Source organism: Odontomachus brunneus, unplaced genomic scaffold, assembly GCF_010583005.1.
Source record: "Odontomachus brunneus isolate Ranch 3 - 2012 unplaced genomic scaffold, Obru_v1 Obru_scaffold_057, whole genome shotgun sequence".
NCBI lineage: Eukaryota > Metazoa > Arthropoda > Insecta > Hymenoptera > Formicidae > Odontomachus > Odontomachus brunneus.
In genome coordinates, this window is record NW_022639507.1 from 346,691 (window position 1) to 363,128 (window position 16,438).

The 16,438-nt window shown below is 35.4% G+C and overlaps 1 protein-coding gene across 4 annotated transcripts in view; it reads right to left on the bottom strand.

The window, feature by feature from the left end:
* The window catches only part of LOC116845753 (inactive rhomboid protein 1), a 340,621-nt gene that overhangs the window by 209,810 nt on the left and 114,373 nt on the right, over positions 1-16,438 (bottom strand). For all 4 annotated transcript variants that reach the window (XM_032818807.1, XM_032818808.1, XM_032818806.1 and 1 more), the window contains 4 exons: positions 13,963-15,522; positions 12,750-13,201; positions 9,206-9,794; positions 4,238-4,744 (listed from right to left, as the gene is read on the bottom strand). In XM_032818807.1, coding sequence (XP_032674698.1) covers positions 4,238-4,744; positions 9,206-9,794; positions 12,750-13,201; positions 13,963-15,522 — 3,108 coding nt within the window. The remainder of the gene's footprint in view (positions 1-4,237; positions 4,745-9,205; positions 9,795-12,749; positions 13,202-13,962; positions 15,523-16,438) is intronic.

Here is a 16,438-nt window from a genome sequence, read left to right on the forward strand (position 1 = left end):
AGAGAGAGAGAGAGAGAGAGAGAGAGAGAGAGAGAGGCTATCTTACCTCTTGTGCGCTTATAAAACTTAAGAAACCGACGGGTTTTTAAATCTATCAGTTTTATTTAATCTAATCAGATAGAGTTTCGTCTTCCCCTGGTCTAATCTGAAATGTTTTCAGCATTTGCAACATATTGTGCGTACTACTAGCATAGTCTTTGCTTTAACTGTTCAGAATGTCTCATGTATCTCAAATACCATAGGACTGATGCTACATTCGCACAACAATCAACCGTTCTAGCGCCTACTTTGCACTGGCAGTACCATGGTGTAATTGGATTGATGTCTTCGCTATATTCTATCCACAGATTATACCTTTGATGAGGTGTGACGCTGTGTTGTAGTTGAAGGCGAACGCTGTTTCTCTTTTGCCTGTGGATAAAAAGTTGGTACATGCCACCATCAGCTATATGCCATATGCCATTATCAACTATAATAGCTCTATAGCTATATAAAGTTTTACAAGCGCACAGGAGGTAAGAAATAGCTTCTCTCTCTTTCAGCAGTATTTATCATATCTCCTAAATATCCTGAATTCTTTGAATCAACTTTAAACCACAATTTCATCGTTAAATTTCTTATAAGCAACATTATTGCTTGCATACTTGGTGAAAATAAAATATACTGATTAATACGGAGCTCGATTTCAATATGATGGCAGAGAAGTAAAATAACCGCTTTGACATATTTCATGTACTATATATACGAGTAGTTTTTGAGAAAGGATGGTGATGAGAACTCATTGATAACAGAGTAAAATGAGGCAGACATTGCAACTATGCGTAATATTCCATGTAAATCTGAGATCTAAGAGTGTCTCATTCTCAGCACCTAATTATTTGAACAGCAAACGATTCTAGTGAATTGTGAGTTTTATCGAGAGGAATAAAATAACACAGTTTGAAGTGATTCTGACGTGAGCCAAAAAATGACCTTATTGACAATCATTTAATCTAACCTGTGCTAAATATCAGCTTTTGATTTGATAGTGGATTTTCATTTGATTTAGTATTTGTAGGCTAGTTACTTTTTACTCGAGTACAGAGAATTCCAATAATGGCTTTCACTTCCGGTTAAGGTATTCTGCTTTACGCGCATTGTATTCTTTTTTTTTATATATTATTAATATAGTATTTATATATAATTCTAATTCTAGTGACTTTAAAAAGAACCAGCAACTCAGCCATAATTAAATGCGACAGTTATACACACACATACATATATATACATATATGTGTGTGTATATATATATATATATATATATATATATATATATATATATATATATATATATATAGGGTATTCATTTTAAAACTTTCCACCTCAATATTTTTAAAAATATACGTTCTACGAAAAAATGTTTAAGAGTTTTGAGGGAGCCATAAAAGGCTATTATTTGTCTAATCTTGGATGAAAACATTAAGGTCACGCCAAAGTCAAATGAATTTTTTAAATGGAACATTCTACTTTTTATTTCATATTCTTGTAACTTATTTCAAGAGCTAAAACACTACAATAATGTATTTTTTCATTAAGTATTTCATAATACTTTTACTTTTTAAGTACTTTTTGAATAATGAAACTTGAAAGCTACAGTGTCCCCAGCATTAGTATTACCCAAAGTGTACCACGCGTAGGTTGTTCAGTCGGATTTACACCTCTTCCGTGTATGTGTGTGTGTGTGTATTGTGTGCATGCGTGCATATATGGGTAGGTGGGTGTGATGTAACGGGGGTCCTCAGTTCTTATCTGTTCTTTAACTTATTATAAACATCTAACCAATCACCCATGCATTCATCCATGTACACGCACGCATACACGCATACACGCACAAATCAAATAATAAATAATTATTAAATAAATATTTCTCTTGATGCCTCACAACAAAATAAGGATGAATAACTTTTGATATTTATAATATCAGAAAACAATAGCCTATATAATGTTATATACTTCAAAATTTTCCATAGAATTCTTTAAATTCGAAATATTATGCAGATTATAGTGCAGAAGTTAATATAGAATTAAAATTAAAATTAAAATTTCAACTTGATATTATTTTAATAGAGTCAAGTAAAGGACCATTTTTCGCGCATTGCATATGTGTGCATGTGCAATAATTGAAGACAGAATTGAAGACAGATTTGTTCAAATTCGGTAAAACAACGAAAGAGGTGAGGAGGCTATCGTGTTGAACCAAAAGCTCTTGTGCATCGACCCCATAAATAATATTTATCCCTCAATTAATGGGCTCTTCCATTCTAATTCGTAAGCTTTATTATACAGACGCATTATTATGTGAACATGTGCATTGCGAAAGCTACTCTGCCACATATAATCCACGGATTACACAAGCAAGCTTTTAACACACACGATAGCTTTTGCCTGTTCCTAATCTCGTCGTAATCGATTTTTTCTTCGAACCGCGCAATTATGCACACAGTTATGCGCGCAATTTACAACAAAATTCGCTACTAATCGGAAGCTAAGCTATTCCCCTACTTTAAGATTAATAAGCATATTAGATGTCTGGTCGAAAGGATAAGAGGAAAATTTACATTTTACTTGTCATTCAAGCTTGTCGAAGTTTTCTTCTAACAATACTACGCAATAAAAGTGAAGAACTTTAAATTTCTTGTTATAAAAAAAAGTTATAGTTATAATAATAAGTTATAGTTATATAAATATGAATAATATTATAAATATTAATTTACACATTACCTGCAAAATATTAATTATCTCATAGCTAACGTATAAAGAAAAAATTCTCTATTCCATGTACCAACTACAAGTTAATTCGTATATACTGAAAGAAAAAATATTTAAGAAGAAGAGTAAACATCTATATTCGCGATGTGTACAAGTAACATATTTACTTGTACTAATGTAAGGTATTTTTCAAATAAGAAAATGGGCATTTTCTTAAAACCTTAAGAAAATCTTAGCTTTTCATGAGAAAGTAATTATTTACTCTATTTAAATAAAAGAATTTATATCTAAGTGTGTAAATATGTTTTATATCCACCAAAAAAATATTTACTATTTTTTAAATATTTTTTCTCTCTGTGTAGATTTTCATGTTTTAGTAAATATATATTTTGCTGAATAATAATAAATATAATTAATTAGCATGTTATAATAACATGCTGGTTTTGAAATGGTACCAGAGACAAAGTTCCATAATGTCACTCTGTAGCAGCCAACGTGTTAATAATTATAAATTATTATAAATTCAACCAAAACTCTATCTATCTCCCTCCTCCCTCTATCTCTCACGTTTGTTACGATTTAATGCATACTTAGAAAAAAATATATGGTAATGACAATACAAAGTGTCTGGATTTAGAATGTTCGACCGCTCATGTATAGATAAAAGTTATTAAGCTGTGTAGAAAAATCTTCTGCCAAATTTTGTAAATTATCACGATAATTATTGAGATATTAAAGAAAAAAAAATAGATCAATTTATTCACGTGATATACTGAGATAATAACGGCTCTGTAGAGCCGAGAAGACAGAACTTGTTTCCTCATCACGACATGTTTCGTCAGATTGTCCTATAGGAAGCTCGCTGACTGACCAATTTTCTAATTGGTCAACAGCGCCATAATTGGGATAAATCACCTTAATATAAAATAACAACATCTCTATTTATTTATTTACTTATTTATATTTATATAAATATTTATAATCATATATTTATATTGATATTTATTTATTTATTTATTTATTTATTTATATTTATACATTTAAATTTATATATTTATTTATCTATACTTTTTTTAGCGCGCCATCCATCATTGCCAAAAAATTGTCAATTGATTTAGACAAATTAAATGAGACTCCTTTTAGGAGTCTAAAGAACTCTTTACATCATAGACATACATTTGCCCTAGTATTTTAATATCTCAAAAATTCAAAAAAATTTGTGATTGTTCACAAAATGGTACAGGATTTTTTTTGTTCAGTTTGAGAAGTTATACCTGCATACTAGTAGATTTGTGTGTTGCATCAAACACTCTGCACAAGTAACAATTATTCGAGTTTTGTACATAGAATAAAAATATATAGTTTAATAAACTATTTTGTAAGCGTATATAAAACTCATACATATTAAAATTCTCTCTTCTCTCCCCCTCCCCCTTTCTCACTCACTCGTTCACTTTCTCAAGTATAAAACATTTCAACAAGTACTCACCATGACGAAGTCTGAGCGGGTATTGTCGGAAGCGTTCCAGGCGGCAGGGACCTCCTCATCTGGCAGCAGGCTCTTCCGTTCGCGGATGTGTCTCCGCAACAGGCGACCGGGTTCGCGCACACGTGACGACCGACGGCGACACCAACACCGGTGGTCGCCGTGGTAGTCGCGACGCCGCCAACGGGACCGGCGGCGGTACCGAACTCGACCGTGGACGCGCGCACCTTGGGCCTCAGCAACGGCGATGTGGCAAAAGTCTCCCGCTGATTGGATGTCGTGCTGCTGGAGCTACTGGAGCCGGGACTGCCGCCAAGCCGGCCGGACGTAGCGTACGCGAACCCGCGAAAACGGAAGTGCGTCTGGTACGGGTAACCGGCGGGCGGCGGTAGCCGGTAATGATGGTGAAAGCCGAGGTCGCGACGCATATACGGATCGCCTGGGTCGCTCGCGGGTACATATCGATCTGTCGGTGTATGCGCCGCGGGCGGCACGTACCTGTCCACATACCTGGGCAATCATAGAAAGCGGAGACCTTTGAACCGCCAGTCGAGCAGCGGATTGCACAAGTGGATATACAAGTCTTCAATGCGGGAGTTCGAAGCTGGGCTTTCGATCGAAGACCAAGTGTCTTCGTCGGGGATTTACCAAACGGAAGCGAATAGTCGTGCACGTAGTACAATATATCAGAGGCTTACTGAAGCTCGTCAAATCGCCAATGATCTTATTGGTTTACAAGATGGGCCACTTTACAAAAGTGGAATTGGAAAATTGTCTAAGTGACGAAAAGTCATGGATAATAATGGGGTAGATATTTTGAACGCAATATATTTCGTGATTATTAATAAAAGAAATATAGGATCAATGATGAATACTTCAGTTCAATCTCCTAAGTTTTTCAATGAGAAAGAATTTATAGCTAATGAGAGTTCTATTGCAGAATAATAGTTTTAAATAATTAATTGCCAAGATAGCATAGGAATGTTTTATAAATCTTCTGTAAATAATCTTTACGAGAATATTTATACATTCTACGAATATACTAAATATATGTTCATAGTACGTTCATAGCACATTCGAATAACATAACTTATAAACACGTTCTATGAATATGTACAAGGATATTTGCAAAATGTAGGTTAACCTCTCACACATTGATTTTGCTTTCCCAAATACATTTGAGAATTTCATTTCGTAGATACATATCATTATTAAATTGTAGTAAATGCATATTACTATTTGGAGCATTTGGAAAACTTTTCAGTTACATTAAAGCATCGCACATGCATAGTAAATAAGCTTTACGAATATTCTATGAACGTTCTTTTTTTTGTAAATATGCGAATATCTGCCGAAATATTTTACGTATATCCAAGTAAGAATTTACTACTGGCATCAAATGGCCAAGTACCGATTTATGGTAAATGTTACTGGCCTAGTACCAGATGCTAGTACGAATTTAGTATTGGTGTGATACTGGAATGATATAAAAGAGCCAGTATCGAAAAACAGTATTGTCACAATACCGAAAATCAATATAATGTACCAGTATAAAAAAAATATTGATCTAGATATGATTGATCTGATATTTCCTAGCTTTAGGAAATACCTATTCCCAATATATTGGGCCAGTATCGATTCCTAGTAATTTTTATTATTTGTACAATTGTTAATATCACAATTATATAGTACGGAAAGAAAGATCAGACTATGGCCAGGCTGCTTTCGTTTGTACCTGTACATGTCTATTTTTAATAGTCATATGAGGAAAAAATCTTCGGGACGAGAGACGGTTGGAATCAAACTCGAGTCTTCCGCTTGTCAGGCAAGCATTCTTCCACTGAGTTATCTAGATTTTGCGTTGACCTCTTCGTTTTCCCATAAAGAATATTGGTATCGTTCGTTTTTCGGTACCGGTATAATACTGGCCCAATATCCTCTATTGGCAGATTGTATACGATTCTTATTTGGGGATCTAGTACTGATTCTACGAACAGAGCCAGTACCAATAATATAGCTTTTTTAATACTGGACCAGTAAACGACAAACACATTTCGGTAACGGCCCAGTACACATACGGTACGATTATCCAGTACTTAAATTTAGTACGGAGCCAGTACCAATAATACGGCTTTTTTTATATTAGGCCCAGTATTGAGCCAGTACCAAAACCAGACATCCGCTTTTCGGTATCGACCTAGTATCGGGCCATTTTTTCATACTAGAAACATATATGATTCCTACTTGGGTATTCATAAAATATCTGATTCGAATCAGATTCTGAAATTAATAACCCTCCATTGCCTTCATATGAGGCGAACGCTCAATTAAAATTTGATTTTCTAATTATAAGAATATATAAGAATTTCGAATTATTTTCCAATTATAAGATTTTCTAATTATATATTTTTCATTTACAATCTTTTACATCATATTTGTATGATAGTTTTCTAAATTTCATTAATGTAACTTTTGCTAATATATCAATCTTCCATTGCTTTCGTATGAGGCGAGCTCGCTTGTGGAAATTTTATTTTTTAATTATATAAAAGGAGCTTCACAAAATTGGCTTTGAAACTTTCTGGCTTTTTGTTTACAACTTTTTAGATTATATTTGTATTATATTTGTATTATATTTGATTGATTGCTTTCTTAATTGGTCGTTTTCTTAATTTCATTAGTATAACTGTTATTAATAAACTCTGGCAAGTGTTACCGTGCATTCATAGCGAGAGTAAATATGTGAGATTAATGCGACTCGTGCTGTTATCAAATTTAAGCTTTACTTTGATGGATCAATAATAAATCAATGCATCTCATTTTTATGAAGCCATATTAATACAACAATAATTAAATTTTCACTTAAATTCTATTAATAACAGACGCGGTATTTTTCGCTCATACAAGAGCACTAACGTTCGTCAGCCAAACGAGAGCAATAGAGGGTTAATATATCTTATATTTTATAAGAATATTTATAGAATATTTTGTCCGCTAATAAACATATGTTCCCGGGAACTTTTTTCTAACGTATGTAGAACACCAATAAATAACTACTTCTTTACATCAAACGTGCCTCCCTCATCTCCTATCTTGTATATTCTGATTTTACTTCAAATTATATTAATCTCTTCTCGTCCCAAATTATGAAAATTAATTTGACATTTACTATCTAATGATATGAAATGATATGGTCTCAGGCAAAAATCGAACTTAAATCTTTTATATTTTTCATGTAGAATGCTATAATTTACTTGCATTACAAATTCGTCGATTTCATTATTTTTACGGGCATTATATATTATCCTCTTACAATTAATTATTTAAAACTATCATCCTGTAGTAGCTCTCACTAGTTTCAAGTTCTTCGTAAAAAAAATAAAAATACGCGTAGATAAAAATCCGACCAAATTTTTCAAACCCCTAAAATCGGTAACCACTTATTATTATTGTCAGATCTGGGGATAAATTTAATTTTCTTACTCGCAAATATATATAATAACTAGAGTTGTGGTTTTATATGTTATTTTGACTATCTTGTATGTTTTTTTATTTAACCGTGACAGTAACCTGGTTATATACCTTCCGGACGTATTGATGTAAATTAATTCTAATTTACTTCTAAAAACTTCCTTAAAATTATGTATAAAAACCACGTTAAAAACAATGACACATGAATGAGAAACAAAAAAGAAAACAATGATTACAATTTACAATAAGCGATTTAATATTAGAATATCCAAGAACGAAAACTTCCTTTGGATGCTCGAAAGAATTATTTTGACTCCTTGTAATTCTAATATTTTAAAACTCATTATATCGAAATATAGACATATATTATAAAATATATTTTATATATCGTAAAAAATTATAATTTTTGTCATTTTTCCAAATCTTCTTATAATCTTCTATAGTATAATATATCATAACTATTACTTATTTTTGTCCTCTATAATGAATACAAAAAGACTAGTGCATTAACACAGAATAAAATATAAACTAAATCGGGAATATAAGACACTAAAATTTCACAAATGATAGTTTATATATTATCCTTATAATTCCGACAATTAAATAAAGAATCAGAGAATCATTACTCTTTTCTGGATGTCCAAGATAAATCATAAAATATTTCATCACAATATTATCATTCTCTTCTGTTATCCTTTCAGTGTGTTCTACTTTAAAAATAGTTAAAAGTCACGAGAGATATTTTTGTATGTCACGAAAAATAGAAACAGCGACAACAAGAAGACCTTGGAAGAGTCAAAATGATTTCATCGGACATTCCAATGTTAACAAGTTTTAAATCGATTTTCTGATAATATACACTACCGTCTAGAAGTTTGGAAGCAGTCATATTTTTATGTAAAATAAAAGATCATTTGTAAATATTATGAAAGTGACCAGGTATAATGAATGTTTATTGACATTGATGATTACTTTAGGCCAGAACACCAGCTCTTTGTCTATGTCTAATAAATTCTTGCTATTATTTACTTGCGGTTGAACACTTACTTTGTTTTGATTACGTTCAAATCACAGAAATATGATGTTTACCCTCAATTCCGATATCTAACCATTGTATTCTAATTAAATAAGGTCTTAATAGTTGTATTCAAGTATTTATAGACGCAAGTTACAATTTCTGAGCTCAGTGCGCGTTAAAGTTATCAGTTGGTTGATTTAACTGAATTTTTTTATTTAATATAATGTAATTATAGGAACAGAAAGTTGGTGTTCTAACCTAAAGTAGTCGTCAGTATTAATAAACATTTATTATAAGCGGTTGCTTGATTTCGCACAAAAATATGACTGCTTCCAAACTTCTGGACGGTAGTATACGTCCAATACGTAAAATGAGCGTGTTACCGTCAGAGTTAACTTTCATTTTCGAATTCCTCAAGGAGTTTATCTAAAGCACGAGTTGAAGAGAGACTTATATCTTACTCGTATTATGTCTGTCCTTACCTGTCCGGATAGAGTACTTCCGGGGGTGGTTGAGGTACGTATCGCTCGACAGGGGTATGCGCGGTCGGAGGCACGTAGCTCACGCTGGAAGAGCCGTAGGAACGATCGGTGGTCGACGTTGCAACGGCGGTGGCGCAGGAGATGGGTGTTATGCGGCCAGTGAACCTGTCCTTGGGCTTCGGCAAAGACAGGTACTTGTCGGCGACGCTGCGCGCCGGCGAGTAACGATCAGCAGCAGTGTGAAAACGGTCAGCTCCGGTAGAGGTCTGAAATCGGTCATTACCACCTCCGGATGCAAAGTACCTGTCTTGGCCGAACTGATGATCGTTTTGGCCGGCGACCGAGTAGCGATCGTAGCTGCTCTGAACTGATTTCGAGACCAGGTACTTGTCGACGGTACTCTTCGTGTTTTGATAGCCGCCACCGCCGCCGCCGCCGCCGCTGCCGCCTCCGCCGCCGCCACCACTGCTGTTACCGCGGTGGATACTCGGTGACGCTTCGGGCGTCGGTGATATTGACGTGAAACGATCACTGGACGCTGACGATTGGGTGCCAGTAGTGGTCGTGTAGGGCGAATGGTATCTTGTGCCTGTGATTTCGAGGCAGAAACCCATAATTAATTACTCGCCAAATAAGTAATCGCGCAATGAAAATTCGTCGAGACTTGGAACATCATCTATTAATAGCAAATTACTCAAACCAAAGTGAGAGAATTTAGACCTTTAAGACAATAATTAATGTGGGATAATAATTAATGTGGGATAATATGTTCGAGAGTTCTAACGCACGTGACCGGTTCGTGCCCGTTAAACTTCTAGCTGAAGCAGTATTTTTTTCAACATTTAAATCGAAAAAATGTAAATTAACTAGGATAGAAAATAGACACTTATAATATTAGTACAATAATATTAGTAACAATTGGAATAAAAAATCAAAGTAAAAAAAAGCCTATAAAAGCCAATATATAGATCGAATAGTGTAATCAAACTAAAAACTATTAAAAGTTGAAACTATTAATGTTAATGTATGTCTTCTGGATGTATGGAGGAAGTATTTATTTTATAAAAATTATATTAACCAACAAATTGAGATAAAAGGTCGGTTTAAAGAATACTGATTTACCCCTGTATGATAGGTCGAGAAAAAACCAGTCACGCCTGTTAGATATTATAAAACATTATTATTCTCCCAAATTACAAATTTTAATTCACACTAAACAACCGCAAATGGCTCTCTCAAAGTCCTTAATCCTCTCACTTTAATTTAAATACTAACAGAACCCGTATATACATATCGAATTATATTTAAATATAATATAATATCTCTATTCATACACAAGGAAAGTATTATAAAACTTTTCGGATAGTTTTTCAATCTAGATTTCTATTGTTTTTCTTTAAGAAAACGGAATTATTCATTATTTTCCTGATAGATTTTCATGGCTATCACGATGTGGAACAATCGGTATAGAATGGAAACTCTAACTTTTTTAATTACATGAAGTAAACATATTATATTGAATTAAACTTATATCATACAATGTACAGTACTGACGTTAATTATTGTATCATCTTAAAAATTATTTACTCGTGGAAATCCTTTTTAAACATTCAGTGTAAGTAAAATATTTTTGTTGAGCATTCGTATTTTTTTAAATTAGTATCCATGCGGAGAGAAACCGCGAGAGCTAACGTGGTTATTATTATATATTATGTATTTTTACGCGAATAAATATTATTCTTCGGCAAATTTTTTCGTTTTATACATATTTTAAAATGAGCCAAATTGAATTGAGTTCAAAAACAAAGAGTGTCATTGTTGCTTTATCTAAAAAGAAGTTTTCTACACGCGAAATAGCAACCAGACCAATCAACGATAACAAGATTCTTAAGAAAATACTGAGAAACGGGAAATTTAGAGTGAAGGATAAAGTAAGGGAACACTGTATAACTGCAGTAGACGACCAAGTTTTCAATAGAATTTGTCTGACCATCAAATAAATTAAAGCATGAGTGAAAAGATTTATCTGAAGTCGTGGTTAGCAGTAACTGTCTAGAAGTGCTTGAGTAAGTACTCAAATTTATTAGGTTTTCTTCTTTTTTTATATTTATAATTTGAAATTCCTATTGTTTTCTAGCCAGTCTTATTCAAAATTTACTAGATAATACAATAATTATACCAGTATTTTTTTATTACATAGACGCAGTAAGTCTTTTTTGTTACATAGATGCAGCAACAAAGAGTAACGCCAACATGTGCCCCATTTTTGGACAGTGAAAAATGTACTTAAAATAGTACCAAATTAAAATAGTACCAAATTAAAGGCCTTGATGAGCTGATTACAAAGATATAAGTTTTAGAGCCGCCCAGTGTATCATTCCAATACTACGGTCTAAAAAGTTCCCAAATTTTAGGCTACTTTCAAACTGATGTTTCTTTAGCAAAACTTAACAGATTTTAAAAATTCAAAATACTACATTTAATAAAATTAAATGAAGAATTTAATGGTATAAATTCCGTATTCCAAACTGACCGGAAATAGAAAATTCCAATTGGAACATCAACTTCCGGTTGATTTTAAAACATGAAGCGCATAGGAAAATACACCTTAACCTACTCAAAAACATTAGAAATACTCAAATTGTCTTTTATATCTTTGTAATCAGCTCATCAAAGTCTTTAATTTGGTGCCCATTTTAAGTACATTTTTTACTGCCCAGAAATGGAACACATGGTCTATTTTAGTAAAGAGTAGCATCATTCTTTACTAAAAGTTACTTAGACTTTCATATCTTATTTTATATGGCATTGTTTGGAGTAAATTTTGATAATTTTTTTGTATTTCTATTCTATATCTATTTCGTTATTCTATACGATAAATATGTATCCCATATAAATTATTCATAAGGGATGCAACATTTATAAATATGATTAGTAAAGTTACTACCAAATTTACGTACACTTATCAATTTGGAATAAATATCTCCAAATATACTTTCCTGATCATCACGACGTGAGACAATCGAGATGATGACAATTCTTCAAAATTTTTTAAATTTTATTTATAAGATAAAATATATTTTATTTAATTAATCATTAAATTTATATCATACAATAATATAAATTTGTCTCCAGATATACTTTCCTGATTCATCACGACGTGAGACAATCGAGATGATGACGATTCTTCAAAATTTTTTAAATTTTATTTATGAGATAAAATATATTGTATTTAATTAATCATTAAATTTATATTATACAATAATATAAATTTGTTATTACATTAATACAATAACAAATTTACTATAAATTATATTATATTTACTATAAATTATCAGATTTCCAAATTACATTTTACATAACATTTTGTTTTGAGCAAATTTTTATCATTTTATTTATATTTCTTTCGTATTTCTATTTCTGTATAATCATTCTATATAATAAACCAAATATATGTGATAAACATAAGTATTATATGGACCACTTTACTATTACTTTTTAGATATTTTTTGTTTTTTTATGGAAAAGCGAGAGTCACGCTTACCGGTCTCCGAAGAGGAGGATGGCGAGGAGGACGTCGGCGCCAGTAGACGTTCAGTAGAGGAGACGATGTAGCGCGGCGTCTCGGTGCTAGACAACCTGCCATCGTGCGCGGGTGACGATCCGGCGAGGTAGCGATCGCTGGAGAACCTGTCTGTCGACGAGCGCGACTGGCCGCATCGCTGCAGCGCGAGATCGTTGAAACGGTCATTGCTGGACACATATCGCGTCTGATTGGTGCCGACCTCCGGGAAGCCAGAGTACCGGCCGAAATCGGCGGACGCCGGGGAGCCGGTGGACCGATCCGTGTACTTCTGACAAACCGTCTCGACGCCCCTGTCAGTATAGAGGCGCCTAGATTGCTCGGTGCCGCTGGACGTAGTTTGAAGAGACGAGCGATCCGACGATGAATAACGCTGATGCGCGCTCTCAGGATTAGGCGAATTCGAGAGGAACCTGCGAGACATCCCGAAAGAGGAAAGAACGAATTAAGTGGGTGCAGACGAAGAATATACAGAGACTGAAATAAACCTGTGCTTCACGAGAAAATTTCACTTCAGACGCAATTTTATATTTAAAACAGTTCTTATGTGAGATGACTCTATATGTGACGAGCGCGACAAGCAAATGAGATTGAATATGTTATCGCGATATCCAGAAATATTGCTCAAGATAAAATTGGCACATTTTATCGCTGATAGCGTTATCTAGTAAAAGCGGTACACTAAGAGAAAAAAATAGTTGGAATAACTATAATTCACTATATTTTATAGCTCGTTTTGGCCTCAAACATATATTTATAGTTTATCTAAACATAAAGTTATAGCAAAATGAATACAGATTTTAGTCACCATTTTATTATTCTATAGTAATATAAGTGTATAGTAAAGCACACTTTGGGAACATAGTTACATATACCTATATTTGCCAAATATTCCAATTGTATTGACTATATAAAATAATTAATTTCTCTTACCATTCAATATTTGATACCTTACTATATATTTTTATTTAAAATAATTATAATAAATAATTATTCTTGGTAAAAGTTTTACATGAGTCAGTTATACTATGGTTATATTGTAAATATTACAAATATTATGGTGACATTTACTATAAAAATGATATTCCTAACTATAATCTTTTTACTATGCCATTATAGTTCCAAATAACATACATTTTTCTCTCAGTGTATCGTCGACGTGGATCTAACTCACCTCTCGGTGGCCGTCGCCATCGCCGAATATCGTTCATGATGTGTTGCCGTTGGCGGATCCTGTCGAGGATACCTGTCGTGAATAGGCGACTCGGCCAAGTACCGATCCGACTTGCCGGCGAACCTCTCTGGCACCGGAGCGTGTATCGGCGAGGAGGATAGTAACCTATCAGCAGAAATGGCGGCATAACGGGTGTCTTTGGCGTAGAGGCCGCTACTCTGGAGCCCGGCTTGTAGTCCAGCCTGGAGTCCGCCCAGGACTGGTGAGGAGCCCGAGAGCAAGCGATCAGGTGGTCCAGCGTAGCGTTGCTGATCCTTGGCGTCGCCTGCGACTGACTGCTGACCGGCCAACAGCCGTTCGGCGGAGGCGAAGCGCTCCTTGGAGGGCATCGGCGATGCTGGAGCGGTGCCGCCGGCTCCGTACTTGGGCCCCGGAGAATTGGGGGGCAGAACGCGATCAGCAACAGGGTAACCAGCCAGGCTCTGGCTCGAGGCGTACTTCTCGCTCGGACTGGGCGACAACGGCGGTGGTGGGACGAAACGGTCGTTCGCCGGCGCCGGCGACGGCGGCGACGGGAACGTCTCCGTGGAGAAGGTGCCCGTGAGGGCGTTCGCGTTCGCATACTCGCCGGGCTCGCTTGTACTCGTGCTCGTATCGAAACGCAGTTCCGGATTGCAGATCGAGTAACGATCCGCGCTCGTCGGTGGCGGCACCACCACTCCCCGTTGTTCCGTGCCGTGCAGCGCGCTGAGGTCGTTGAAGCGCGCGAAACGATCGACGGACCGCGACGCGCTGTAGTGGCCTTGCAACGGGGATTGACCAAACGTCGGAGTCTGATAATGCCCGAAACGCTCGCAGCTCGACTGTCGGCCGTCGGCGACGCACTTGGTGAAGTCGATCGATGGCTTATCGGACGGTGGTGGCTTTTCGTGCCGTTCGGCCATTCGAGCACCCACCACGTGGGCCTGATCGCCGTTCTGGGCCTGATAATGTCCGTAACGTTCGCAGCTCGACTGACGAGACTCTCCACACTTGGCATAATCGATAGAAGACTTGTCCGTGGCCTTCTCATGCCGCTCGACGCCCATCCGGCTCGCCGCATGTTCACCGCTTTGGGCCTGATAATGCCCAAAGCGGTCGCAACTCGATGGACGACCTTCTCCGCACTTCGAGAAGTCGATCGTGGGCTTCTCCGCAGACTTCTCGTGCCGATCGACCATTCGGGCCCCGACATGCTCGTTGCTTTGGGTCTGTTGATCCGACTGATAGCCCAATTGGCTCGTAGTACTCGTGACCGCACGCAAGTCGGACGATTGTTGCTGTTGTTGCTGCTGCTGCAGCTGCTGCTGATGAACTTGCTGCTTGAAGCAGTCGTTAGGATTACTGGGGCCAATCTGGAGCCCCACCACGCCGCTGGAATTCGGCGCGGTCGATCCGGGAAGCGGGGATGACGAGGACCCGTACTGAGCGATCGGGAGCTGGTGCAACAGGAGACGATCTCTTCGGCCATAGTCGTCGTCTGTCGGCATCCTGGTGGCCCGGGGCCCGCTGTCAGGACATCTGCAACGAAAATCGCAATCGCGAGATTAAGATTAGAAGGAAATTACATCTACGCGGAGAGAATTTTATAATAAAAATTATTACAAGATTTTGGGAATTAAATTTTAATTAATATATTAGGAATAAAATGCAATAACAAAAGAATTTATCTGCAATAATTCACTATCCTTTCATCGTATATGTGCCATATATATTTTAGAAACTAAAATGCTATTAAAACTTGCTACGTTTCTAGCGAAATTTACTATGTTTCTTAGAGCAAGATAGACAGTCTATTTTCCTGAACTACTAAAAACATAGTAAAACTGAAAAAAGCCTACAAGAAACTATAATATCCTCCTCGTGTATTACATGTAAAGTCGGAAATTCGTAAACCGATCTTTTTCAAGAAAACATCTTCGTTTAATTTTACTTTATATAGTACAACACAATTTTTACGGTATCTTTATTATAAATAATATAAAATTTTGTATATAGTTATTAAAATTTTTTTCTATTCCTATCCCTATTTATAAAGTACATATCATTTGAAGCAAACCTAAAAGATATACGACAGTTACTATTATAAAATATAAAGAAATTAATATATTGGACACGCACTTAATTCGCGCCAGATAGTATAGTACAATGACAAAATTAGGTTACAATCACAAAGTATATCATTCTAACGTGGATATTTATTAATTAATATCAGTTTTTTTAATTCCTTTTAGCGATAAGTACCTAAAGTTTGATGTTAAAGTTTATAAATTAAAAAATCTTTCCTAAATACCTAGCAACAATTTCTCAATTTGAAAAGACTAGCTTAATGTATGATGTAAAAATATATTAATTCGCATAAATATGTAGATCTCAAATTCTTTATTTAACACTATGCTTTATATCTTTCATTAGTCCAGGAGATATAACATATTTT